We start from the raw sequence: 27,707 nt of genomic DNA, 5'->3' as shown, positions 1-27,707 counted from the left end.
CATTTGAATATGTTATGCTCTGAGCTGTACGACATGGGAAAGAGGATATTGTACTCATCAATAATGTAGGGAGGAGGGGGTGTCAGGGGGACAGGGGCAGTTCAATAGGTTAATACACTGACCTTTCACCCTTTGATTCCAGTTTGGGAGATGTCAGCAGAGGAATATATTGTATCTCTACACACAGCCTCTAGTGAACAGTGGGTACTACCAAGACCAAGACAAGAGCTATGGGAATATCAACCAAGACAAGAGCTATGGGAATACAAACCAAGACAAGAGCTATGGGAATATCAACCAAGACAAGAGCTATGGGAATATAAACCAAGACAAGAGCTATGGGAATATAAACCAAGACAAGAGTTATAGGAATATCACCACTCTGTGACACCTGAATCAGTGAATCTTGTAGCCTGTTTTCTCCTGTATCTCAGTTCATACAGTATAGGACAAACTATGACACCTTCAACCTGCTGATGAAAACACCCAATCCTAACAGTTTTACCAGTTCTAGCTAGCTACAGTGTGCTAATAGCAGGAGACAATCCTAACAGTTTTACCAGTTCTAGCTAGCTACAGTGTGCTAATAGCAGGAGACAATCCTAACAGTTTTACCAGTTCTAGCTAGCTATGCTGATAGCAGGAGACAATCCTAACAGTTTTACCAGTTCTAGCTAGCTATGCTGATAGCAGGAGACAATCCTAACAGTTTTACCAGTTCTAGCTAGCTACAGTATGCTAATAGCAGAAGACAATCCTAACAGTTTTACCAGTTCTAGCTAGCTATGCTGATAGCAGGAGACAATCCTAACAGTTTTACCAGTTCTAGCTAGCTACAGTATGCTAATAGCAGGAGACAATCCTAACAGTTTTACCAGTTCTAGCTAGCTACAGTATGCTAATAGCAGGAGACAATCCTAACAGTTTTACCAGTTCTAGCTAGCTATGCTGATAGCAGGAGACAATCCTAACAGTTTTACCAGTTCTAGCTAGCTATGCTGATAGCAGGAGACAATCCTAACAGTTTTACCAGTTCTAGCTAGCTACAGTATGCTAATAGCAGGAGACAATCCTAACAGTTTTACCAGTTCTAGCTAGCTATGCTGATAGCAGGAGACAATCCTAACAGTTTTACCAGTTCTAGCTAGCTACAGTATGCTAATAGCAGGAGACAATCCTAACAGTTTTACCAGTTCTAGCTAGCTACAGTATGCTAATAGCAGGAGACAATCCTAACAGTTTTACCAGTTCTAGCTAGCTACAGTATGCTAATATCAGGAGACAATCTTAACAGATTTACCAGTTCTAGCTAGCTACAGTATGCTAATAGCAGGAGACAATCCTAACAGTTTTACCAGTTCTAGCTAGCTACAGTATGCTAATAGCAGGAGACAATCCTAACAGTTTTACCAGTTCTAGCTAGCTACAGTATGCTAATAGCAGGAGACAATCCCAAGAGTTGCAAATGGATCCTGTTGTATTTAACTGTACACATTCTCGGTTGTTTTAGATAAAAGCATCCACTGAGCAAATAAATAATGGAACAAAGTAATTGCCCTCTACAGACAATAATACCTTTAGATAAATATTTCAAAAAGGAACATTTTGAGTCTTGGAAAAGCTTTTATTGTACTGATGGGATATAGTAAAAAAGGACAAATAGAAAACAGTAAAGCATGAATATTTTACGTCCTCAACAAGAAGCTAGATGACTAGTGAACTGTAGAATTAAAGGACGTCTTCCACCTCTAAGGGCAGTAGTAAGGAGAGAGAGATGAGGAGGAACGAGAGAGAGAGAGAGAGAGTGGGGAGGGCAGTAGAAAGAGACAAGCAAGAGAGAAAGAGAAAGATGAGAGAGAGAGAAGAGATGGAAAGAGAGAGTAAGAAGGGCCATATGGAGGGATCCCAGTAATAGGGGTGAGAGAGGAGGAAGGGATGCATTGTGCTCCATGGATACACTTTGTATTAAAAGATGAATTGATCCATCTGTAAGCAGCACTTAGTCCCACTCTCCGGCTGGGTCGTTACACTGGGATAAATCAATATTTAATATCCCCCTCCAACAGCCACACTAGATGATTTTAACCTCTCCTTAATCCCATTTATGTTACTTTTCCAGAATCTTCATGTAAGCTTTCACTGTGATAAACTTCCAAACAGCCGACCGGGAGCACAGCTATTAAAGAGCACACAGTATTTATGTCAGGTGAGGCGCTTGGCTGAAATATTAATATTCTGAAACTGACCAAAGTGAAAGCTTTTATCTGGGCCGTCCGGGCCTGTGCAGACTGTCGGCTTGTATCAGGGGAAGGGAAGGCCACTCCGTGCTGTGCCGCGCCAGGCCTGGTGCTCCCCCCTCCCCCTCCCCACCCCACCCCTCCTCTTCCTTCTCTCCCTCCCTCTCTCCCTCCTTCCTAACCCTCCCTCCCTCCCTCCTTCCCTCCCAGGCTGAATTACAGCCCTCTGTTTTTACTGTGCCACTGTGATGATCACTCTTCTGGCTCACTTGTTAGAGTGTGTCCCAGCACTAAGCACACACACCATCCTGATAGGGACAGTGTCACTGGTACTGTCTTTATCTGCCTTTGGTCTAGGGATGGAGCCAAGCATGGCTACAGAAGAGTGATCATATTCACTGCCACATTGACCTCAGAGTTTCACATTGGAGTGTCTCTCTGGTATGACGGAGACAGCATGAAGAGCTGCTACTCAGTCCCTCTCTAAGCACTTGTAGCATCAGCACTTAAAATTCAGTCATTCACCCACACTCTTGGAAACAATAGTTCCAAAAGGGTTCTCGGCTGTCGGATAACCTTTTCTGGTTCCAGGTAGAACTCTTTCTGGTTCCATGTAGAACCCTCTGTGGAAAGGGTCAAGACAGGACCTTTTTTTCTAAGAGTGCAGGAGAGGTAGTGCCAAGGGTTTCATGCTAACTCATTAGAGATGCAGCTACTTCTCCTAAACATAGCTGTGCTTCTGGTAAGCTGTCCTCTGACAGACCCAGGTGGGAGGATGGAAAGAGAGGCCAGGCACACGAAGGCTGACTGACTTCCCAAAAGAAGGAGTCTTTGTGGTGTGTACGGTTACCCAGGGAAACGCGATAACCCCAAAATACCAGTCATATTTTCAAACTGATAGCCCACCTAATTATAATTTGTTGTTCTTGGCTGTGTACTGTCAATGCTGTGATCTTGAACCACAAGCCTCCGCAGTCGTACCTCGCTGTTACATTGACTCTTACATTGCACTGACTCTATGCACACACAATGGACTCTACCCACACATACTAACACTGACATTTTTTTTATTTATCTTTAACTCTGCATTGTTGGAAAAGGACCTGTAAATAAGCATTTCACTGTTAGTCTACACTCTCTGTCTCTCTCTCTGTCTCTCTCTCTGTCACGCTCTCTGTCACGCTCTCTGGCACGCTCTCTGTCACGCTCTCTGTCACGCTCTCTCTGTCTTTCTTTCTCTCTATCTATCTCTCTGTCCCTCTGTCTATCTCTCTGTCTCTCTCTCTGTCTCTCTCTCTCTATGTCTCTTTCTGTCTCTCTCTCTATGTCTCTCTCTGTCTCTCTCTGTCTATCTCTGTCTCTCTCTGTCTATCTCTCTGTCTCTCTTTCCTCAGAATGAGTACACAGACTGAAAGGGGTGGAGCAGAGGTGAGGAGTGATTGACAGCTTCAGCCACAAACGCCCCTCCCTGTTATAAATACACACAGCTTACCTGAGAGGATTGTTTAAACACAGGCTGAGTAGACAGGCCCATAATGCAGTCGAGACAAAAACTAAAGCCAACAAAAGAGGGGCAGAGAATAGCGGTAAGCTCTACCTGCTAAGAACAATGGTGGGGTAGGTGTTTGCTGCCTGTTGAAAACGGTTCCTTTCAGGGCATTGTTCACACGCTGCATTCATATCATGTAGCAGCAGATTCTGGAGCTTGGCTCACCTTAGAGTCAGGGAGGTAGAGAACGCTACAGGGTCGTCCCACAGACACACCGACAGACAGTGACTGAGTGGAAACGGGAGATGGGAGTGTTAACGTTACTTTATGGACCTCAGACTCACCCACTTAGTGGAGAAAGAACAAAGACAGAGACACTGAGGAAGCTTAACTAGCTAACAGGAACAGTTATGATGGTGGGGTGTTAAGGTGTACGACCATAAAAACGGTAGTTTGAATTTCCTTTTTTAACGACACAACTGAGATGGGACTGAACTTTAAATACAAAAACAATACAAATGGTTTTATTGTCTGGTGGCATGGCAAGACAAGTTGATCCCACTGAGTTGTTAAACTATTGGTCATGTCCCTTGACTTGACACACTTCAGTCTGAGCTCACTGCATTGCCACCTGCGTAGACATAGATTTACCCCTAATACTAAATTAAAGAAGAAATCAAAATAGATATTGGTAGATTTTTTTACATATACATTGACCTAGTTGAATGTGTTGGTTAAAAGTGTCAGGTGTTGAAATATTAATGAAGCTCTGCTCCCAGTTCCTGCCTGCTCCTCACAGCCAACTGGCAACATGGCACCAATCAGAGGGAGGTGGATGTTTTTTCTCTCCTTGATTGACTCATCGCTTGAAGATATTTTAAAAGGGAATCCCGGGGAGGGGAGTGTGTGTGCTCCTGGTACAAAGCGCCCCTGTCCCATGTCGAGGGACGGAGAGGGCCGTATGTCTGCTTTAATTGGGCAGAGACATCAGAGTGTTAACCCGCACCGGGCAGCACCATGGTCCGTTCCTCTATCACCAACATCAACACACACGCATGCAAACACCATAATGCACGCGCACGCACACGCACGCACGCACACACACACACACACACACACACACACACACACACACACACACACACACACACACACACACACACACACACACACACACACACACACACACACACACACACACACACACACACACACACACACACACACACACACACACACACACACACACACACACAGCCATGCCAATGTCAATCAAAACCACTACTCTGGACCAGCATTAAAGACAAACATTGGTCTGAAGAATTATATCTAAAAAAGAAAATAGCGGAAATCACTTTACTAGTTGTGGTTTTGGGCTACTCACAATGTACTCAGTGAACCAGCTCTGTTGGTGAGGAAAAAAGAGGGAGGGAAGGAGAAAAGAGAGACAGAAAGAGAAGAGTGAATAAACAGAAAGCAACATATAGGAAGATAAATGGAAGAGAGGAGAAAAGGAATGAGAGAGAATGAGACAGAGAGCTGGACAGACAGACAGGCGGACGGAGGGGGCAGGAATTCTGACCTTGTCAGCCCTGCTGCAGTTGTTGAGGCCCATGCCTGTGAGGGCAGAGAGCTTGGCCTCCATGCCCTGCTGGTGGTGCTGCAGCTGCTCTCTCTGGATCTGTTCTCTCATCTTCCTGGCCTCCTGGATGGCCTTCATCACTGCATCCTGGTCCCCGAACAGCGCTGTGGAGTTCAGGCTGGACAGGATGTCTGGGGAGGGAGGGTCACGCCCTGTTAACCCCCACACACAGTAGATACACATACACACTATTCATTTAGATTCACAGTGAATGAGCCCACTGACAGGTGTTCATCCTCCTATGTGGAGAATCAAGCCTTGTAGGAGGTCCTCTTCCTTTTTCCAGTGAGGGCGTGTGGGTGTGTGTGTGTGTGTTTGTGTGTGTGTGTGAGTGTGTGTGTGCACGTGTGTGTGTGTGCACGTGTGTGCTGCCTGCATCTGTGTACGTGTGAGTCTGTTTTAAAGACAGCGAGAGGCAGTAGACCGAGTCTGTCGACCTTCTTTGTATAATTAACATCTCAAAGTTAGGTGAGGAGGGATGGCAGTTAAAGACACAGAAATAGAATAAAACAAACATGGGGTTCAAACCCCCAGTCTGAGCGGAACAGCGGAAATACAGGCACTTTAATGAAAGACTGCATTTAATAACAGTTAGCAAAGGCTGAGTAGAAAGACTTAACATGAGAGGGATGGTGAAACGTGAGACCTCTTAAAAACAAATAATGTGTTACAACATCCGCAGCGCTAGATTACACGGTTTTTAATACCAAGGTTCCACCGAGATTAAGAGTTGCATTTGTGTCAATGGTTTTGTCTGTTTCATCCAGATAAAAAAATAATTCAAAGCCATTTTTACACCTTGACAGTGTGAAATATTGTATGTTCAACTGCCATTATCTAAACACAGAAAATAAAACCAACAAAATATCTAGCTTCAATCCTTTATCAATGTTATGGAATTATAATGACCTTTCTATGTGATCGAGGTGGTGCCAACTTCAAAACAGATTCAATCAGTATGTACTGACTATTGGAGATGGAGCCGGAGGTGAGATGCAGTGTGGCCAGGTCTTACCCAGAGAAGACCCACGGCCCATGCCTCCGAGGGGACTGGGGATGCCGCTCTTGGACAGGCTGTTGGGGCTGGTCTTGCTGCCTGTGAACAGGCTGTGTGTGGGGGACGTGGGGGACTTGACCAGCTCTGCCGTCTTGGGCCGGGCGGACAGGTTGAGCGGTTGCGTTCCCTCCTCCTTGTGGAGATGGGGTAAGGGAGCGGAGTGGAAGAGAGATAGATAGAGAGAGAGAGAGAGAGAGAGAGAGAGAGAGAGAGAGAGAGAGAGAGAGAGGGAGGGAGGGAGAGAGAGAGAGAAACAGACAGAAAGAGGGGGAGAGAGAGAGAGAGAGAGAGAGAGAGAGAGAGAGAGAGAGAGAGAGAGAAACAGACAGAAAGAGGGGGAGAGAGATAGAGAGGGAGAGAGAGATAGAGAGAGAGAGAAACAGACAGAAAGAGGGGGAGAGAGAAAGAGAGGGAGAGAGAGAGAGAAACAGACAGAAAGAGGGGGAGAGAGAAAGAGAGAGAGAGAGAGAGAGAGAGAGAGAGAGAGAGAGAAACAGACAGAAAGAGTGGGAGAGAGAAAGAGAGGGAGAGAGAGACAGCAGAGAGAGAGAGAGAGAGAGAGAGAGAGAGAGAGAGAGAGAGAGAAACAGACAGAAAGAGGGGGAGAGAGATAGAGAGGGAGAGACAGCGGGAGAGAGAGGACACAGATGTGAATAAGGGCTCCTCCTATTGGAGGATGTGTGGGCTCCCAGACAACACTCTGCTCCTGGCTAATTACTAGCACTCCTATCTGACCGTCCACTGCTCCCCCCTCTCCCTTCCCCTTCTCTCCTCTCCCCTCTTCTATCCTTCTCTACTCTCCCCCTCTTTTCCTCTCCCCTCCTCTCTCATTCTCTCTTCTCCCCTCCTCTCCTCATTCATCTGCTGGCACCGTGCCATCATGGCCGTCCTCACAGTTGCCGAGCGCCTTTGTTCACACTAATTAAATCAGATTTTTGCCTCTCTGTACATCTTCATCTGTTCTCCCTCTTCTCTGGTCTAAGAATGAATAATAACCACATTACAGAGATACATGGTGATGATTAAAGATGGTTGTAAGTAACAGTCATCAAACGTCAGTTGCGTTATCTAATTCATTAAGTTGTTTTCCAATTTCCTTTCTCATTTGCGGATACTGGTGTTAGTCATTTGTTTCATGTAATACTTCATCCGACAGTGTGTAATAAATGTATAACTGGTTTAGAATGCATTCTTTGTAAAGTTGGGTGAGTTAATGTGAGATGTCAGATCACAGGAGGACATGTCTGCTGGGCCAGTTGCAGTACAGCACAGAGCAGCAGTAAGGTGTGATTGAGGCTGATGGTGATCTGTGGTGTTCTCCAGGCCAGTGTCTAGGAGCTCTTGGAGAGGATACCTGCTAGCTGACTGGATGGTACTGTAGGTATTAACCCTAACCCTAACCCTAACCCTAACCAATGGAGGAAAGTACCTGGGTGGGTCAAGTATAGCTCTACTGCCTCCTTATGTATCTCTCAAGTGAAGTCTCTTCGCTGATATTAGTCTGTATGCTGTTGTTAACAGTCTTTTTCAAAGCCCAAGTGTCTCCTTGTCCAAACATATGGCTGGCTCAGACACAGACTACCTCAAGGCCTTGTTATTGCTGTGCCAATAACAGTTTGTCATCCAATGAAGCCAAAAACTGACAAACAAAACTAACAGCAATCTAATTCCTACTAAGGATGAATACAGATGGGGCTTTGGGGACATATGTACTTTACATTAGTGTTTAATTATTGATAGTTCAAGCTCACAACCTTTGTGTTTAGAAGAATGATAAATACCCACAGAGTCCATTCAGAACAGCAACTCAACGTCAAAATATCTGAGTGAAAAGGCCTGTAGGATCTGTTCAGTGCCTCTTATCTAACAAACAGCCTTGATGACATAGATCATATAAAGTGACAGGTTTGAGGAGACAGCTTGATACAGGCCCATGGATGAGCTCCCAGGAGGCTGTGTGCCTGGGGTCATGGGGAGGTGTGGTGGGGTTGTGGGGGAGGCCGTGTTTAGCTCCAGAGCTTGCATGCTGAAGAGAATACCAGAGAGAGAGTGGAGAGAGAGAGAGAGAGAGAGAGAGAGAGAGAGAGAGAGAGAGAGAGAGAGAGAGAGAGAGAGAGAGAGCTGCACTACAATTCAATGACATGATTTAAGTCCCTTCACTATAGTGATATTAAGCTAAACTTTTCCAAATGGAGGCATGTTTCTGATTATGGTCTCGCCTGGTGAGAGGATGATGTATCTACTCTATGCTCCATATGGAGGTCTAGTGGATCCAGGCCATGCAGTAGCAGACCCTGCCCTCGGGTTTATTTACAAGACAATAAGAGTCATCCATCCTTCCTTTTCCCTTCACTTTTTACACTGCATTTACATAAGAGTGATTCTCTGTTCTAATGGTTTTGTTCCGTCATAATAAAAAAGGTTCTGCTGTTCCTTGTGATCTGAAACCATGTTTTCCACAAATTCCCTCACTTAGAGCGTCCACAGCCATAGCAACCATGTCCACAGAGTTCTGGTTGAGAGAGAGCGGGCCTTGTTAAAGGCCCACAGATTGATGGGCTGGTAAGAAGTTTGGCCCAGTATTAGCACAGAACACAGAACAGCAGCACCACTACCACTACTACCACTCATTTACCGAGTTATCAGTAGGCTGGGTCAAGAACCACTCCAATACTTAGGCGGTGGGCTGTAGGTGGGTGAAGTGAGGGGTGAAAGGCGGGTCCTACCTTGACTTGAGTGATAGGGCTGGAGGATCTCTTGTCGTTCTTCAGGCCGGAGGGGGAGATGGGCCCGCTGTTGTTGGGAGGCTGGGGGAGTGGCGGCATCTTGGCTCCAGGAGAGACCTGCATGCTGGCAAGCTGGGCGGCATACAGTTGCTGTAGAGAGGAGAGGAAGGAAACCCACAAGGCATTAACATCCAAAGACAGACACCATTCAAAGCTTCTCTCTCTCTCTCTCTCTCTCTCTCTCTCTCTCTCTCTCTCTCTGTTTCTGTCTCTGTCTCTCTCCTTCACGTCTTCCTCTCTTTCCATGCCTGGCAGAGAACCTCCATCAAAGGTCTTTACTGTATATCAAAGCTTGAATCCAGGGAGAGACAGCAGCCTTAAAAACCACACAGCCATGGCTCTCATTCAGCACACTTGGAGCGCTCTTTTTCCACTCATCACAGAGAGAAGTTTTCAGACTCAACAGGAGAGAGACTGTTCTGATTTCCCTCCACAGTAGAGAGGTTTCTGTTGGGCTTTCTGGCCTGTAATAGGACACTACTACATAGCCACCTGAGCTGGCCCTCTATACGCCTGCCATCCCACACTGTTAGAAAACCAAACCCAGTTGGACTCCCATCACAGAACACATTAAACGCATACATTATTAAGGCCCCATCCTGCCTGCTGCACAAAGACCATTGATGTCATCATGCTTATTTTCCTTGGCAATAAATCAGTAACTTCACTAACCAGTGGTGACTTACCACTCAGACGTGTGGTTTTGATGACTGGCTAAGCGTTTAATGACAATCACTTTTCCACACAGAAAAGGGTTGAACTGTGTATAATATTATATATGTCTACTGCTGTCCTGATTATCTGGCAGGCGCTTAGTGAACGGGTTATTACGGATAGTGATATGGCTTTTGAAAACATATTTAAAATTGTCAAACACACATCACAGAAAAGGGGGTCGGGTCAAAAAATCCCACAATTCAATAAACGTCATCATTTAAATAAACTTTAGATATAAGGAAGGCAGATTGTCTATCATTGATGAAAGCTGGAGGCTTTAGTGATGCCTGTTAAAACTTCTAGGCACTATGAACATATAATTCATGGGTATCTAATAACATTCAAATACAAATCTTTCTTTCTGCTATTTTCCAGTCAGTTTGAACACAGCATAAAGAAGATGGTTTTATTATCAGATCTGGAGTGGATCATGTTTTTGTACTGACCCCTCTCTAAGAGACCACTAAGACCCACTCCCTATGTTGTCAGCGCTACTGTTTGCCTCAGGCTATTATTGATTGGCTACCAGGTAAGTGGTTAAATTGGCTTTTGTCCCCTGCTGTAAGTGGCAGGGGTCTGTCAACTAGGACTGCTGTCTCAGAGTGAGGGCTAGTGTCACGGTTGTTGGGATAGACGGACCAAGGCGCAGCCTGATTCGAGTTCCACATCTTTTATTAGTGAAACTTAAACAAACAACGACCGTGAAGTAACAGAGCGCACAATCGGCACTCAACAAAACAATATCCCACAACCCAGGTGGGAACAATGGAGAACTTAAGTATGATCCCCAATTAGAGACAACGAACATCAGCTGCCTCTAATTGGGAACCATACCAAGAGCACCAACATAGAAATGAAAAAACTAGAACACCCCCTAGTCATGCCCTGACCTACAACACCATAGAGAACCAAGGGCTCTCTATGGTCAGGGCGTGACAGCTGGTTAGTGAACAATATGTACAATCTATCACAGCTCCAGACCAGACAGGCACCACCTCATCAGTCTCTGACAAGCCTTTCTGGCTCAGAGTAGGTAAGCTGCTCTGTTTCTATGTTATTCAAACGGATGGCATTGTCAAGGAGAATTTACTTTCTACTCGGTATGACCAATCAGCATGCCCCGTCTCATTTCCTGGTTTTCCGGGGCCCCATACAGACTCCATTTGTGTGGATGGAAAATGTGGCACAGCCCCGGTGGCCTGTTTGCCCCACCCTCCGTAGTGCAGACGCAGACTAAAGCCAAACAAAGCACTTTGTGTCCTGCTCACATATCTCCAGATATAAACAGGTATACTCTCCTGGACCAAACTTTATCGCCGCCACATACACGCCACACAAAAGGTTCATTCTTCTGGGGGACCCGAGGCGAACAACAGCACATGGGCAGCGGAAATGACCGACTGATTATGTTCCCACAATGATAGCGCTGCCCCCACCTCACACACAAACAGCCTTTTGTCTTCAAGGGGCCACAGAAATGGACACAACTCTAACCCCCCCCCAATCCATCTCACTAATACAACGTTGAGTTAGTTTGAGCATTTTGGGTTTAGGTGACATAGTTGTTTGCGGAGGAGTTGAGCTGCCTGACTATGTCTCTAGGCTACACGTGGGGCTCCAGTCTGTGTAGGAGCGGAGCGGAAGCCAAGTCTGTTGGACAGATGTTTGTTAACAGAGTTGTAGATGGGCAAAGCCCCTGACCTCGAGTGGGAAGAACTTTATTGTTCCGGAAAAAGAGCATAATTGGGTTTTGCTTCAAATTAGAGGTAGTCAACCTGGCTTTTGTGAGACCTGATAAGTAGGAAGTAGCCATGGGGTGAGGAGCTGCAGCTCTACCCAGCACAGGCAGACTCCAGGAGGTAAGAAACAATAAACACAATCAGGAGAGCAGGAAGACATGCAGGAGGGAGGTGTGACACGACACACAGTCCACTGCTAACTAAACCATGCACTGCTCAAGGACAGAGAGGAGGTAGGGCAGCGGAGGGCTGCCACGTCTCCACTGCGTTTCAGCCTAGTTGTGTACAAATGTATGTGTTAACTAGCTGTGTACAGGTGAAACAGAGGAGTGTGAGTTTGAGGGAGAGAGAGGGAGAGGGGGAGACAGGAGACAGCCTCTGGCTGACCTGACTGACTGACTGACTAACGCCGTCTTTGGCCAGGACACATGTTCCAGTCCCCTAACTGAAGAACATCTGCCTGCCTGCCTGGCTCACAGAGGTCTCTCCCGGTAGGCCCACAGACTTACTCCCTTCCCCGCGCCCCCCGCCATCTTGCTGTGCTGCCACGCCAGAAGGTGCCTGTTAGTAATGAGGGTCACACTGAAAGTCAATGGTAAGACAGGGATCATGGGCTGGGGAAGGGGCAGAGGCTGGGGACTGGGAAGAGCTGGCTTGGTGCCCCAGGTCCACTATGGCCAGCATTCACCAGGTGGAGTCCTGAGTGGTCTCTGCTCTCTGCTCTCATCATCAGCAGTAGTGGTTTCAACCTGCACTCTCCTATTGCCACAAAAACAAACTCCTCTCAAGCACTAAAACGCTTGACTTCACTGTCCTTACCAATTTAAATGGAAACGGCTATTGAGGGTAGGAATATGCCAGAGTGTTTGGGTTGAGTAAGTGTATGTGAGAGAGCGAGAGAGCAAGAGAGCGAGACAGACAGACAGACAGACAGACAGACAGACAGACAGACAGACAGACAGACAGACAGACAGACAGACAGACAGACAGACAGACAGACAGACAGACAGACAGACAGAGGAAAAGATAGGAAAAGAGTGAGAAAATGGGGGTGAATAATGACTACTTTTAAAACAAGTTATGTCTATGATAAATGTCATGTTATGGTTTCAGAGCTATACTATAAATCGTTGGGGCTGGTAAAGTTTCCTGTTTCTCTGGATGTTTGACATTATGCTCCCTCAGCCCCCACCCCTCCCCCATGGCTCTGCTGGGCAGGCATGCGGGCAGGCAGGCAGGCAGGCAGGCAGGCAGGCAGGCAGGCAGGCAGGCAGGCAGGCAGGCAGGCAGGCAGGCAGGCAGGCAGGCACAGAGGTCCTGCTGCCTGGGTTCTCCTGGGGATGATCCTATTTCTGCCAGAATACAGAAACATGAACTAAGACTGAACAAAGCCTCTGTGTTGACTCCGACAGTATCCCCTTGCTCACAGAAAACAGTTAAAACACACACACACACACACAAACACACACACACCCTTCCTGCGACCCCGTCCCTCCCTCCTTCTCTCCCTCCTTCCCTTCCTCCCTCCCCCATCTCTCCCAGAACAGCAGAGCACATCTCAGCGAGCATGGATTCCAAATGAGCGCGCCAGGCCCAAGGTCAGCTTGTTAGCCTCTAGTAATTAAAAACAAGCCCTCTGGAGGCGGCAGAGGTTAAACGAGGAGGTTCACTTTTCTGCCTGCGACAACATTATACTGAGATTACACACTCCACTGATGTTGGACATCTCAGCACATGTCCAGACCATGCTCCCAGCATATTAGACCCAACTTAGGCTATTTAGATATAGTATAGGGCATATATATAAAAGGCAATAGATCAATTACCCTTTTTTATGTATACGGAAAACTCATTATTTTGAGTCTTGGATAAACCAATCTTTTCGGAACAAAATAATTATTGTCAGTCACAATTAATTACGTGTGCTGTTTCATCCTGGTATTCGTTAAGTTTCCACACTTTTAATTTGGTGTTAAACGAAAAGGAAAAGCAACAACTAGAGAGGAGCATTGATAACAGGCAGAGCAGGTCCTGTACGTCGCTTCCGCATTTTGTGAACTTGGGGCAGAGGACAGAGAGCGAGGGGGGATGTGGATTGGGCTTTGGGGGAAAAGCAGGGAGGGAAAAAAACGTTTCTCCGAAAAACAAGCTGTAAACCGTGTTTGTTCTTTAAGAGAAGGGCAGGGCCAAAGCTCAGTGACAGATGCTGTAAAATACAGTGGCAGATTTGGACAGCCTTCCTGCTCCCAGCTATTATGGTGCATTACACACTTACAACAACTGAGGCCTCAGATTCAACTCACTCTGACGCAACAGACACACTGCTAAACATCTCTGCAGAGTATAAATGACTGAAAGAAGACACAGCTATTCTATACAGCATGGTATTGTGAGTGTGATTTGCTATTGTCCATCCCCTGTTTGAGGCAGTGGGTGTTCTCTCTCTCTCTCTCTCAGTCACCTCTGCCTTGCCTCTGCTGAGCAGTGGGGTGGACATGAGGGCATTAATCAAGCTCCGGTGCCCCCCGCCGTTTAAAAAGCAGCACAGCGCCAGCCCAGTTTGCCACAAGGCTTGTACAGGCTCATTGCCCAGGGCAACCAGGCAGGCTGACCCAGGCCAGGCCCAGATGTCAGGAGCGGAGGCAGGCGTCCTGGTGCACTGTGCCGATGCTTTCCAGTATGGCCCAACATCTGTCTCATCTGCTGGCATCCAACCTGCTCCCCTGCTCTACCCCTCCTCCTTCTCACTTTCTCTCTCTTTCCAGCATGCTCGCCTCTGCAACACTCTAATACACACACACATGCACACACACTCTCAACAACACAATCCTTCTCATCTTGGATGTAACTATCCTAGCCTAGCATGTGTGGGTTCTCCAGGCCCAAAGCTCCTAGCCATCAGTCAGGACCCCGAGCCAGCCCTCACATTCAGCACCTCTCACTGCATTATCCACACTATCTGTCCATCTGTCCCTCTGTTCACTAAAGAGCCTATCCAGCTGCTCACCTAGCCATCCCATTAGCTCTCCTCCTCTCCACACACAGCTAGCACTGCTGCACTGCTCTGGGTTACCTTCAAAGACCACACTGCTCTCTTCTCCTCTCCTCACAAACAGAGAACCAGCTGCTCTCTCTCTCTCTCTCTCTCTCTCGCTCTCAGTCTCTGTCTCTCTCTCAGTCTCTGTCTGTCTGTCTCAGTTCTTCTCTCTCTTTAAACTCAAAGTGAAAAGCGCTTCAGTTGTTGTTGGTTATGGCAGAGGCCCCAGTCTCTCCACACATCCGGAGTACACATGCATTTGCCTCCAAACAAAAGATAATACCAGGTTTCCTGCTCTCCCTCTCTGTTTGGGAGTCTTCGAGACTCTGAGTCCTCCCTGTCACTCCAGCCGTCTCAGCCACTGAGTGCCCTTCACACGCATCTCTCTCTGCTCAGATCTGGTCCGGTTGTCATTGTAGCACATGGGCTGCTGCTTTTCATGTGTTTATGACAGCGAGGCTGAAGCAGGTTTAGCATGGGGCCTGAGTGATACCATTTCCACTGTGATGGATGGTAATTGCAGTGTAAAGTCACCACTCAAGCAATTTAACATCCAATATTTAAAGCTTAAGGATGTGGCGGCCTGTGTAATTTGGGGAAGAAAAGGAGCAAGAGTGACACACAGAAAGAGCATAAGAAAAGACATGAGAGAAAGAAAGAGGGTAATATACAAAGCAGGAGATGGAGGAGAAAGCAGGGAGATATAGATGAGAGAAAGGGATAGAGCGAGACTGAGGGGCAGAGAGAGATAGGAAGTAAAATGGAGATTTGACAGAGTGAAAGCAGAGGCTCCTATTTGCTGCTCTCTCTGATCCTCTATAGAGAGGACACAGATGTTCCGCTTTATCCAATGATGCTTTCTCTAAAACTGCTTAAACCCCAAAGTCTGACTCCAATGATAAAAACAGTCCTGTCTAAAGTTCCCCCTCCTGTTTATCACCCTGGTAAAAGGGCCCAACAATGTATCAGGCCTACATCAGCTTTAAGGAAATTGTTTTTCACAGGGCAATTTATGGGAGAGGGGATAGTGTACAAACAACAAATTAAGTGCAACTCCAAATAGAAAATTATTTTGTGAAATTTAAGGAAATTCTTCTCTTGTCCACTCAATTCAATATAGTGGGTGGCGGGACACATCGGGGGTACAATCTGAGCACAAATTCCCCTGTTAGGTGAGATGTGTCAGTTGTAATCAGGCCAGGACAGTCCAGGATGGAGCCATTGTTTCCTGCTTGTCCTGAGCTCATCCCAGGCCTGAGTGCACCCTAATGAAGAGGGGCACTCGGTCGGAGGGATAGTTTACACCTTCTCTCCTGTGACTCGTAGACGAGGGCCAATCTGTCAGGGAAGCATTGAGTGAAATTGCCCTGTGTACTGAAAATGCCTGGCGACAGCCTCTCCCTGCCAGCCACCATGGCCACGCCATCCCACCCTGTATTGACAAGCAAATTACACTCTCCAACACTCAAACGCACCGACCAAGATTCATTTACATCCATCAGCCCTAAACCTTTGTTACCTTGGTTTTTTATGCCTGGAGAGAAAGGGCAGAGAGGAGGGGGAGTGAGAGGATCCTCTGCGCAGGGCCCAGACTGTTATGACAGTGGAGATTGTGAGCGGGTGCGTGGCCAACATTAAGACTGACAGAGCGGCTAGCATCCCTGACTGGATGGCTGAGCACATTACTGCTGCTGCATTGTGGGAATTAATTCCTCCAATAAGACACTTTTTTAAGGTTCATATATTTCACAATCTAAACTGAGTAAATTGGTGAAAATTATACCTTGCCAGGCTGCTGACAGGGAGAGATATTTTAATTAGAGAGGCATGCTGAGCCAATGCCATGCAGGGGGAGGGTCCTCAGCCCAGGAAGTTGAAAGGGTTGTGAGTCTCAGTGCTTCCTGTCTGGTGATGCATGAAAACCAAACTTAGTGATATGGTCATTACTGATGATCACACCCAGAACACACACACTTCTGTCTGGCTGATCCTCCACAGGATCTCCTCAGCAATTAGCAGCACAGATGCTTTGTTAAAAGATTAGCATGTAGAATAAGAGCCTACACAGACTAGGAGAGACATCAGAGATACACTGGAGGAAAAAACATGATAACCCACTGGGCACAGACATCAGTTGAACGTCTAGTTTTGATTTACATTTGGTTGAGTTGTCGACTAATGTGAATTCAGTGTGAAATCAACAAAAAATGTCACCATGTCATTGGATTTAGGTTAAAAGTTGGGTGATAAAAATACCAAATGACCTTACGTTGATGACTTTTTGCCAATCCAACCAGTTTTCCACATTGATTAATCGTCATCATTTCCCAGTAAAAACTAACATCATAATGTGATGCTTCCTGTTCTTAGATGCACCGCTCAAATTAGTTGTCCTCTCACTGACAAGGAGCCACAGTGTAAGCCAGACAACTGACGGACAAAGTGTCTCCTCATATCCTCTCACCACAAATGACACGTCTCCTCTTTGTAGCTCTGTTGTTCTTGTTGACTAAAAGAACATATTGTCTGCTTCTTTTGTCCTGATGTGACTTGTGTGACACACACAGAGCTCCTGCTGTGTTCTCTCTTGGCGTCTCCCTCTGTTTCACTGGTAGACTTGAGGGAGATGGGCGGCGGAAGCTAACACTATTATCACTATGAGAGGAGAGAGTGAACTTAACTTAATCACTTCCATCTCTGCCTTCATATTCTGTTTTAATCATCCTGTCCCCCAGCGCTTTGTAGAAGAAGTGATAGGAGTCACATGGTTAGCTTGTTGATCCCAGCACTAGAGAAAAGGGCATGTTTGACTTGCCTTGCTGTTTTAAGGGAGACTCTATGCAGGGTAAATAGCAGCCAGCAGCCAGAATATACCACAGGCGGACAGGCTTCAATTAATAGGAATGCACCTCTTTTTGTTTACTGTGTTCTCTAAAGGTCAGCCAAGTCATGGTCTTTGAGGCCTTGTTTTCGCTCATTCCCAGGGTTAAATACGTTATCAGAATTAATGGCTGAAGCCCCCTCCTCACCCCAGCCTAACCTTCAGATATATGGCTAGCCCATCTGACCTAGAACACGACTACAAATAGACACTCAGTAGGCCTAGACTGTGCTAACCTCAAGCTTTCTCTATGATACGCAAACAGAGAGTAACACACACACACACACACACACACACACACACACACACACACACACACACACACACACACACACACACACACACACACACACACACACACACACACACAAGAAAAACATGAGCAGACTCATCCCACACCTTTCACTTTCCTGATTGTTCTTCCCATGGCTGCATGGCTCGCTGCGTGATAAAGCAGGGCTCTCCAGCTCCAACAGCAAGCATTGTTAGAACTTGCCAAGGATCATTAATGCTGAGAGCGATAAGCTCTGAAGGACAAATTGTGCTCATGTATCAGCAAGAAGAAAAAGTTACAAGACACTTTCCTCTCAGCCTTCCCCTCCTCCCTCCTCCTAGTCCTGTCTCCCTCTGGTTTTGTTTTGCTTCAGTCCTGGCTATCCGAATCCTGGCTTTCAGAATCCTGGCTATCCGAGAGCTTAATGTCTAATTGCTATCAACAGCTTATCACTGGTGTTGACAAAACAACGGCCACAAAAAGCAGGCGCTTGGAGAGCTGTTTTTCTTTCTTTCGCTCTCCTTTCTCCTTTGTTTCAAAGGCAGAACATTAAAATCTACTGACAATCCTTATTCAAGTAGTTTCAGATAGCCTTAAATATTTATGATTACACAGTTTCAAAAGATATCCTCAATCTTCATACTTCACAGAACTGCAAAGGGTGCTTTGATAATTTCTTAAGCAAGCAGGCAGGAGTAATAGCATTAGTGTAATTGTACAGAGGGTTTCGCTGCTTCCCATAGCCATTCTGTGTAGTGGTTATGTAAATAGAACTCAGAGAAAGTAACCTGGGGAATACATATTGTCAATTTGGATAGAAAGAACATGCTCGGGCCTGGAGAGGAGCTGGATGGTAATAGTGATAATAATTATAACGGTAATGACTATGAAGATGGAACCCAGATAATTATCTTTATTAAACAGTATAGCCTGGGGTTAGCCCCTGACCCCAGTTCAGCTTCATGTGAACGCTCCTGGAAGGGCCTGCAGGGCTTTGGAGCCTATCCCAGCATTCTCTCTTTCTGTTCGGGAATTAAGCTCTCTCTCTCTCTCTCTCTCTCTCTCTCTCTCTCTCTCTCTCTCTCTCTCTCTCTCTCTCTCTCTCTCTAACTCTCTCTCTCTCTCTCTCTCTTTCTCTCTCTAACTCTCTCTTTCGGATTACATTTAGACTGCACACCCCTCTGTCTGTGCACACTTCACATACTGCTTTAGGTCATACAGTGTAATGCAGGAACATCAGAGGTCTGTATTTAACTTTCCTAATACAGTAAATAGTCTCTGTATGATAGATTCTACAGGATGTGATTAAGATAACTGGAGTGATTTTCATTCCCTCTAATAACTATTATCATCCTAACTCCCATCTCTGGTGGAGCTATGGGGTTAAATCCTCTATAAAACAGGGTAAACTGCATGTGTAAGGTGATAAGCTTGTAAGAGCTAGGGCCTCCAGGATTATTTAGTGTGCAGCTCATTACTTAGCATACAGCTGCTTAGCCGTTTTTCTGCCCTGGGCTTGGCAGGTGTCCTGAGCAGCATTCTTTGTCGTAGCACATACCTGAAGCTGGAGGGGGCTGAGTCCTGACGCTGCCGCAGCTGCCATTGTGGATGGAATGAACTGCACCGGGTAGTTATCACCTGTCGGGGGGAGAGAACAATGTGCACAGGTTGAGACAATGAGCTAAGGGAGCGGGGCCCACAGCAGCCAGGCATGTGCCAACACAGTCCCTGGGCCCTCCTCTCCCTCTCCTCTCCTCCTCTGGGCCCTCGGCTCTCGGCCCAAACATCTGCACCAACAAAAGGCTCAGCTGGGCAGACTGGAGCAGGATTACTCAGGAACATATCCCTCCACCACACTACCCCCCTCCTCAAACTCCCACTCCCTGCTCTCCATCTCCACGCTGGAAACCAACAGGCACTATGAAAGGTGTGGGGGTGTGTGTTAAATATCTGTGTGATTATAAGTGATTACACAGAGGAAGTGGCGTGTTCTCTCAGGCATTTGTAGACATGCCCTGCTATTGTTTGACACAATATTGTTTGTTTGGCAGTGAGAGTTTTGGCAGACAAGAGGGAACAGTGCTTTAAGAAACTAGTTAGAACAAGTGTGTTGTTACAATAACACGGTTAACAAATACCATTTTTATCTTGGTATCACATCAATCTAACCAGTATGAATTACTCTTTTTATATCATTTTATTGCTTTACAGTGCCTTGGCAAGCTGTCAGTGAGTTTGAAGGACAGGTATGTAGTAGGTGGAGTCTATATGATTGATGTTGTGGGAGCGTTGAGTGTGTCACTCAGTACCAGAAGCCTTTACTCAGCCCAGTGTGTTCAGACAGACAGACAGACAGACAGACAGACAGACAGACAGACAGACAGACAGACAGACAGACAGACAGACAGACAGACAGACAGACAGACAGACAGACAGACAGACAGACAGACAGACAGACAGACAGACAGACAGACAGACAGACAGACAGACAGACAGAACAACCCCAGTGAGACGGGCCAGGCCAGTAGTGTAGCCTACCGGTGGGAGGGGAGCGGAGCAGAGAGGGGAGGGGAGTGGAGTGGAGGGGAGTGGAGTGGGGCGGGGAGAGGAGAGGGGAGGGGGGGTTGACTGAAGCATGTGTACTGAGGGGGAATTGGCACTAGTTCAGTCCCCACTTCTGCCTGTCACTTCATATGGAGCCATTAAGCCTCAGGCATGAGGTAAATGTGTATACCTTGTCTTTTGAGGAAGACACATTTCAGTTGAATGCATTCAGTTGTACTGACAAGGTATCCCCCTTTCCCTTTCCCTTTTTCTTCCTTCACCTTCACTTTGCAATCTTGTACAGCACAGCACATTGTGATACAGCCAGGAAATTCAATCCCCATTTAAGGCAGGGGCAAATAAAATCAGGCCAGTGAAGTGATTTCAAATTGTCTCGTAGGAGGGGTGCGGTGTGGGTCGTTACTACCTGCATGGCCTTTTTTCTCTCAATGCATGAGTATGCCATCCCTCTCTCTGTGCAGAGAAGGAGTGGGGGAGTTCTGCGTGACTTCAGGGGGGGCTCAATGACAAGTCATGTGAAACCAGGGAGGAGGTCATGTGAAACCAGGGAGGGGTCAGCTGCCAAGAGAGGACACCACCGGCACTGTACTGGGGGGTCTGGAGGGGGGTCTTGGGGGTCTAGGGGGTCCAGGGTTGCATGCAGACTCCAGTAGACTGGGCGTGCTGCCAGCCTGGTGTCAGTAATGAAAGAGAATCAGGGTTTCAAAGTGTGCTGCTGTCCTGAGGACGGCTGATCCCATGACTGATCCCATGGTCAGGCCTGGGTGATGGATCACTAGGAGGGTTAAACAGAAGGGGCCAGATGATGCCATGGCTGTGTCAGAGCTGGGTATATAACTCTGGCACATGGAGAAGGCACGCTATGGATCGGATGTTTGTTGTCACTCCTGGAACTGCTGAGGGATGAGATGGATGGATTCCCTTCATCATGACAAGCCGGCTGCCGGAGCCCTGATGCAGCACAGTGACCACTGTGATCCAAACAGGATCTCTCATCCAGAGTGAACCAAGCTCAAGGGTGATTTATGTCCTGTCAGAGCTTACATACAGAGGGTCCTCCATAGGAATCAACCAGTAATTTACCTCTGATATGGTCGGTACTACCAACAAGACCAGTATCAAAGACATTCCCTGTCCAACAAGACAGATGGGGCCAACGAGCCGCTAGCTGTTCAACATCATAATGCTATAGAGAAAGTGAAAGCAGAGACAGACAGGAGCTGCTGAATAATGTTTAAAGGTCTCTGTCTGTGATGGTAATGGTGGAAAGAGAGGTTCATCTCATCCTGCATTCCTTTCTCAGCCAGGTGTCATGCTGAAAAACGGGCCCAATTAAGTGGAGTTGTGTGGGACTGAGCGGCATCGGGCCCTGACCCTCTTTATCGATGAGCACCCTCATATCTAGTGCAGGGCCCTCCAGCTGCCTGGAGCCTGGGCTTGAGGACACCACAGCCTGAGAGCCTGGGCTCAACACTAATGAAAAGGAGTGGGTAGGACTTCAGAGCAGGGCCTGATGCAGGAGAATGGAAAAGCCTCTCTCTAACAGTGCTCTTCACAACTGGGCACCTGATGCCAAGGGCAAGGGCAATCTAAAATATTCTAGTTCTTTGAAAACAAGTGGCTCTGGAATGAATGTTCAATTACTAAGTCTATGCCCTATTTCACTTTCTCTGTTTTAAGTGCTAACAATGTCTCTATCCAGCTAAACAAGGTGGTGAGAGAGTTGGTGCTGAACAACAATAGAAGGCCTAACACTTGTGAGCATGAATGGCTGACACAGATTCCATGGAGCTCTAATGCAGCTACTGTATTCAGTCACAAGAGGGACAAGTCCATCGGTTATTGTGCAGCGGCAGAAACAGAAATGTAGCAGCATTCATTCCAGCCGGATGTCTATGTGTGTCCTCATCATAGCATAGGGACCCAATGACCATGGAGTCATTCTGCAGGACCATTAGACTACTATCAGAGTGAATGTCTCTGTGTCCATGTAAACAGAGCGAGCTGGGGTCTATTTGTTTAAAGGATGACCTGCGTCTCTGCTCTGCCATGCAACGTCAGGGCCATTGAGCACAGTGTGCAGAAGGAGAGATGGCACGATGCTACGACGCTGGCAATAGTTCTGTCGTCGTGGCAACACCGCGGGGTTGGGGTCATAAGCAGTGGTCCATGGGAGGGTCTGTCTTATAAAGATGACATCAGATTAGTGTGCCCTAGCGTGGAAGTGAACGCTTGGCCACTTCCCTAGTCTTCATGGAGGGTGGAAACAGCAGCATCCTCTAATCTAGCAGACTGGTCATGAGGTAGGATCTTGTGTTGGGGGTTGAGGATAATAGAGACGTTAAGCTACTTCAGTTGATGATGGTAGTCATTGGTAGTCATTTTCAGACCTTTTTTCCTTTTCTTTATGAATAACTCATGAATAATTCAGGACCTGTGTGTACACATGGCGACCCATGCATGCCGTGAGTCCATAATACCTTCTGGTATTTGTACTAAAACATTTTCCATGTCAAATGTATTAAAGAAATCGACAGGCAAAAGAATCCCCTCAGGCGCTGTTCCAGCTGTCATGCCTCTGTAGTTCCAAAATAGCTGACAGTTTTTTTCATCCTGTGGCTTTATAGTAAATGTATTAGCTGCACTACCACACCTTTTAATGTTCTGCTATTTACCTGCTGACTAGACTAGCCAATCTTACTCCTCCCCCTCTGACTTCCTCCAGGTCCTGGAGTTACCTCAATGTTGTGATACGACGCTAACAACAAATGTATTTCTGAGAGCATTCAGGACAGACAAAAAGAGGCCTGGACTTTCTCTCCCCCAGGTCGGTCAGGGAGATGAGCAAACCCTTGCATGTGCAATTTTACTTTACTTCCAGCCGATAGTCAATGTTCAGCAAGAATTAAAAGGAATACCCAGCCATAGCGCTAAGGGGAGAGAGGCTGTGTGTCTGGGTCCACTCCAGGTCAGGGATCTGCCTGAATATTTCATTACAGAAGCCCAGAGTGACACATCTTTAATTCTCAGCAACAATGAGCAGGAAGTCAAACAACAAGTCGTAGCAATTTCCCACTAATTTGTTTTGGGATGTGGAATGTGTTGCGTGTGGATCCATTCTCTTTCTCCGTTCGTCACACAAAGGGAGAGAGAGGCAAGCTGCTACAGGCAAGGGGAGCAGAGGCACCTCCGGGAGGGGGCCTTCACCCTTCATCCCCACAGGACAAATTACTGTATGCCTGGGAGACACTTGCCCTCCTCTTCTGTCTCTCTCTCTGTTTGTCTCTGGATGAGTGACATGTGCCAGCTCATCTCCATAAAGAGATACAGAAGGACAAGACACTATCTCAGGAAAGTATGTGTGGACATGAATACTGTACTGTTTCTGGTGCTATCACATTCCACCATATGCAGTATGTTTAAATTGACATCTAAGCTGTACATAATCCTTTGAGTTATTGATGAGTACAGTGAGAGAGTGAGGGGGTCAGGGAGTGCCTAGGTAGAGTACTGTGTTACTGCAGCAGGCTGTTCCCTCAGCAGATTCTTCCATAGTGATTACAGCCAGAGAAGTCAAGACACTTTCATGTTGAAAAGCTGTTTACATTCCAGTGCTCCTTTACTCATATCTATTGTTGAACAGGTATGCTGCCTTGGAGTTGAACACAGAACACTCCCCAAGGCGTGGCTCCATTTACAAGGTGACATAGAGTACTGTATGTCATCTGCCTTGGTCTTGCTGACTATACTTTTATTTGATGCCGTATGGAGACTGGGATATGTGTAGTGTAAGGATCCTATGATAACTGGGGCAGTGAAAATGAGGACTGAAAAAAAGTATTACTTACATAAAATACATTGTAAGTAAATGTATGAAATATATAACCATAATAAATATGTGGGATAGATTATATTGGGAAAGGTCCTTCATCAATAAGATGACCCGTGCTGTCAAAATGAACCTGTGTCTGTGAGGAGGAGAACTGCATGTACATAACATTGAGAAGTAGACAGAGAACAGGACAGACAGAGACACAGGAAGAAACAACAAAGAGAGAATGAAAGGAGCATACCTGGCTTGTAAGAGATTCCTGGTGGGAAGAGAAAGCCCTGCTGGGCTGCGGCGGCTGCTGCCAGGGTGCGTTGGTCGTGTGGAAAAATGGGGATCATGAGCGGAGGCATGTGACCCTGGACCTGCTGAACAGATAGAGAAGCGGAGATCAGAGAGAGGCCTAGCTGAGCTGCAGACACAGACAGCACACTGAGGCAGGCAGGCAGGGGGAGAGGAGAGGGGAGCACAGAGCAGATCACAGCCTGGCCTAACACGTCCTGACAGGGGGCTCTGCGGCTCTGACGGCCCTCGTATGCTCACACAATACCTGGCCGGGCCGCGTCTGTTCCTAATCCCCCCAACACTATTTCACAACGGAACATCAAAGGACCCAGCCGCACGCGCATTGTCCCCCCATAACGCTGTAGTGTCGGTGGTGTGGTGAGATGAGATGTCGAACCATAACGCTGTAGTGTCAGTGGTGTGGTGAGATGAGATGTCGAACCATAACGCTGTAGTGTCGGTGGTGTGATGAGATGTCGAACCATAACGCTGTAGTGTCGGTGGTGTGGTGTGATGAGATGTCGCACCATAACGCTGTAGTGTTGGTGGTGTGGTGAGATGAGATGTCGAACCATAACACTGTAGTGTCGGTGGTGTGGTGAGATGAGATGTCAAACCATAACGCTGTAGTGTCGGTGGTGTGGTGAGATGAGATGTCGAACCATAACACTGTAGTGTCGGTGGTGAGATGAGATGTCGAACCATAACGCTGTAGTGTCGGTGGTGTGGTGTGGTGAGATGTCGAACCATAACGCTGTAGTGTCGGTGGTGTGATGAGATGAGATGTCGAACCATAACACTGTAGTGTCGGTGGTGGGATGAGATGAGATGTCGAACCATAACGCTGTAGTGTCGGTGGTGAGATGAGATGAGATGTCGAACCATAACGCTGTAGTGTCGGTGGTGTGATGAGATGAGATGTCGAACCATAACACTGTAGTGTCGGTGGTGTGGTGAGATGTCGAACCATAACACTGTAGTGTTGGTGGTGTGGTGAGATGAGATGTCGAACCATAACGCTGTACTGTCGGTGGTGTGGTGAGATGAGATGTCGAACCATAACACTGTAGTGTCGGTGGTGTGGTGTGATGGGAGGTCGAACCATAACGCTGTAGTGTTGGTGGTGGGATGGGAGGTCGAACCATAACGCTGTAGTGTCGGTGGTGTGGTGAGATGAGATGTCGAACCATAACGCTGTAGTGTCGGTGGTGGGGTGAGATGAGATGTCGAACCATAAAACTGTAGTGTCGGTGGTGTGGTGTGATGGGAGGTCGAACCATAACGCTGTAGTGTTGGTGGTGGGATGGGAGGTCGAACCATAACGCTGTAGTGTCGGTGGTGTGGTGGGATGGGAGGTCGAACCATAACACTGTAGTGTCAGTGGTGTGGTGGGAGGTCGAACCATAACACTGTAGTGTCGGTGGTGTGGTGAGATGGGAGGTCGAACCGTAACACTGTAGTGTCGGTGGTCTGGTGAGATGGGAGGTCGAACCATAACACTGTAGTGTCGGTGGTGTGGTGAGATGAGATGTCGAACCATAACGCTGTAGTGTCGGTGGTGTGATGAGATGGGAGGTCGAACCATAACACTGTAGTGTCGGTGGTGTGGTGAGATGGGATGTCGAACCATAACGCTGTAGTGTCGGTGGTGGGATGGGAGGTCGAACCATAACACTGTAGTGTCGGTGGTGGGATGGGAGGTTGAACCATAACGCTGTAGTGTCGGTGGTGGGATGGGAGGTCGAACCATAACACTGTAGTGTCGGTGGTGTGATGAGATGAGATGTCGAACCATAACACTGTAGTGTCGGTGGTGAGATGTCGAACCATAACACTGTAGTGTCGGTGGTGTGGTGAGATGAGATGTCGAACCATAACACTGTAGTGTCGGTGGTGGGATGAGATGAGATGTCGAACCATAACGCTGTAGTGTCGGTGGTGTGGTGAGATGAGATGTCGAACCATAACGCTGTAGTGTCGGTGGTGTGATGAGATGAGATGTCGAACCATAACACTGTAGTGTCGGTGGTGTGGTGAGATGTCGAACCATAACGCTGTAGTGTCGGTGGTGTGATGAGATGAGATGTCGAACCATAACGCTGTAGTGTCGGTGGTGTGGTGAGATGAGATGTCGAACCATAACGCTGTAGTGTCGGTGGTGTGGTGAGATGAGATGTCGAACCATAACGCTGTAGTGTCGGTGGTGTGATGAGATGAGATGTCGAACCATAACGCTGTAGTGTCGGTGGTGTGGTGAGATGTCGAACCATAACGCTGTAGTGTCGGTGGTGTGATGAGATGAGATGTCGAACCATAACGCTGTAGTGTCGGTGGTGTGGTGAGATGGGAGGTCGAACCATAACACTGTAGTGTCGGTGGTGTGGTGAGATGAGATGTCGAACCATAACGCTGTAGTGTCGGTGGTGTGATGAGATGGGAGGTCGAACCATAACACTGTAGTGTCGGTGGTGTGGTGAGATGGGATGTCGAACCATAACGCTGTAGTGTCGGTGGTGGGATGGGAGGTCGAACCATAACGCTGTAGTGTCGGTGGTGGGATGGGAGGTCGAACCATAACGCTGTAGTGTCGGTGGTGGGATGGGAGGTCGAACCATAACACTGTAGTGTCGGTGGTGTGATGAGATGAGATGTCGAACCATAACACTGTAGTGTCGGTGGTGTGATGAGATGAGATGTCGAACCATAACACTGTAGTGTCGGTGGTGGGATGAGATGAGATGTCGAACCATAACGCTGTAGTGTCGGTGGTGTGATGAGATGAGATGTCGAACCATAACACTGTAGTGTCGGTGGTGGGATGAGATGAGATGTCGAACCATAACGCTGTAGTGTCGGTGGTGTGGTGAGATGAGATGTCGAACCATAACGCTGTAGTGTCGGTGGTGTGATGAGATGAGATGTCGAACCATAACACTGTAGTGTCGGTGGTGTGGTGAGATGAGATGTCGAACCATAACGCTGTAGTGTCGGTGGTGTGATGAGATGAGATGTCGAACCATAACGCTGTAGTGTCGGTGGTGTGATGAGATGAGATGTCGAACCATAACGCTGTAGTGTCGGTGGTGTGATGAGATGAGATGTCGAACCATAACGCTGTAGTGTCGGTGGTGTGATGAGATGAGATGTCGAACCATAACACTGTAGTGTC

General features: G+C 47.2%; 1 protein-coding gene across 24 annotated transcripts in view; it reads right to left on the bottom strand.

Annotated features, from left to right (window-relative positions):
* The window catches only part of LOC106587529 (SRY-box transcription factor 6), a 197,063-nt gene that overhangs the window by 25,856 nt on the left and 143,500 nt on the right, over nt 1–27,707 (bottom strand). For 16 of the 24 annotated variants that reach the window (XM_045689257.1, XM_045689266.1, XM_045689258.1 and 13 more), the window contains 6 exons: nt 24,498–24,621; nt 19,418–19,497; nt 9,152–9,301; nt 6,384–6,558; nt 5,309–5,499; nt 5,111–5,131 (listed from right to left, as the gene is read on the bottom strand). In XM_045689257.1, coding sequence (XP_045545213.1) covers nt 5,111–5,131; nt 5,309–5,499; nt 6,384–6,558; nt 9,152–9,301; nt 19,418–19,497; nt 24,498–24,621 — 741 coding nt within the window. The remainder of the gene's footprint in view (nt 1–5,110; nt 5,132–5,308; nt 5,500–6,383; nt 6,559–9,151; nt 9,302–19,417; nt 19,498–24,497; nt 24,622–27,707) is intronic. The other 8 variants (XM_045689250.1, XM_045689263.1, XM_045689269.1 and 5 more) reach the window with 4 other exon arrangements.

This window comes from Salmo salar, chromosome ssa11 (assembly GCF_905237065.1).
Source record: "Salmo salar chromosome ssa11, Ssal_v3.1, whole genome shotgun sequence".
NCBI lineage: Eukaryota > Metazoa > Chordata > Actinopteri > Salmoniformes > Salmonidae > Salmo > Salmo salar.
Note: the sequence above shows the minus strand (reverse complement) of the source record. Positions and strands in the feature narration are given on the sequence as shown.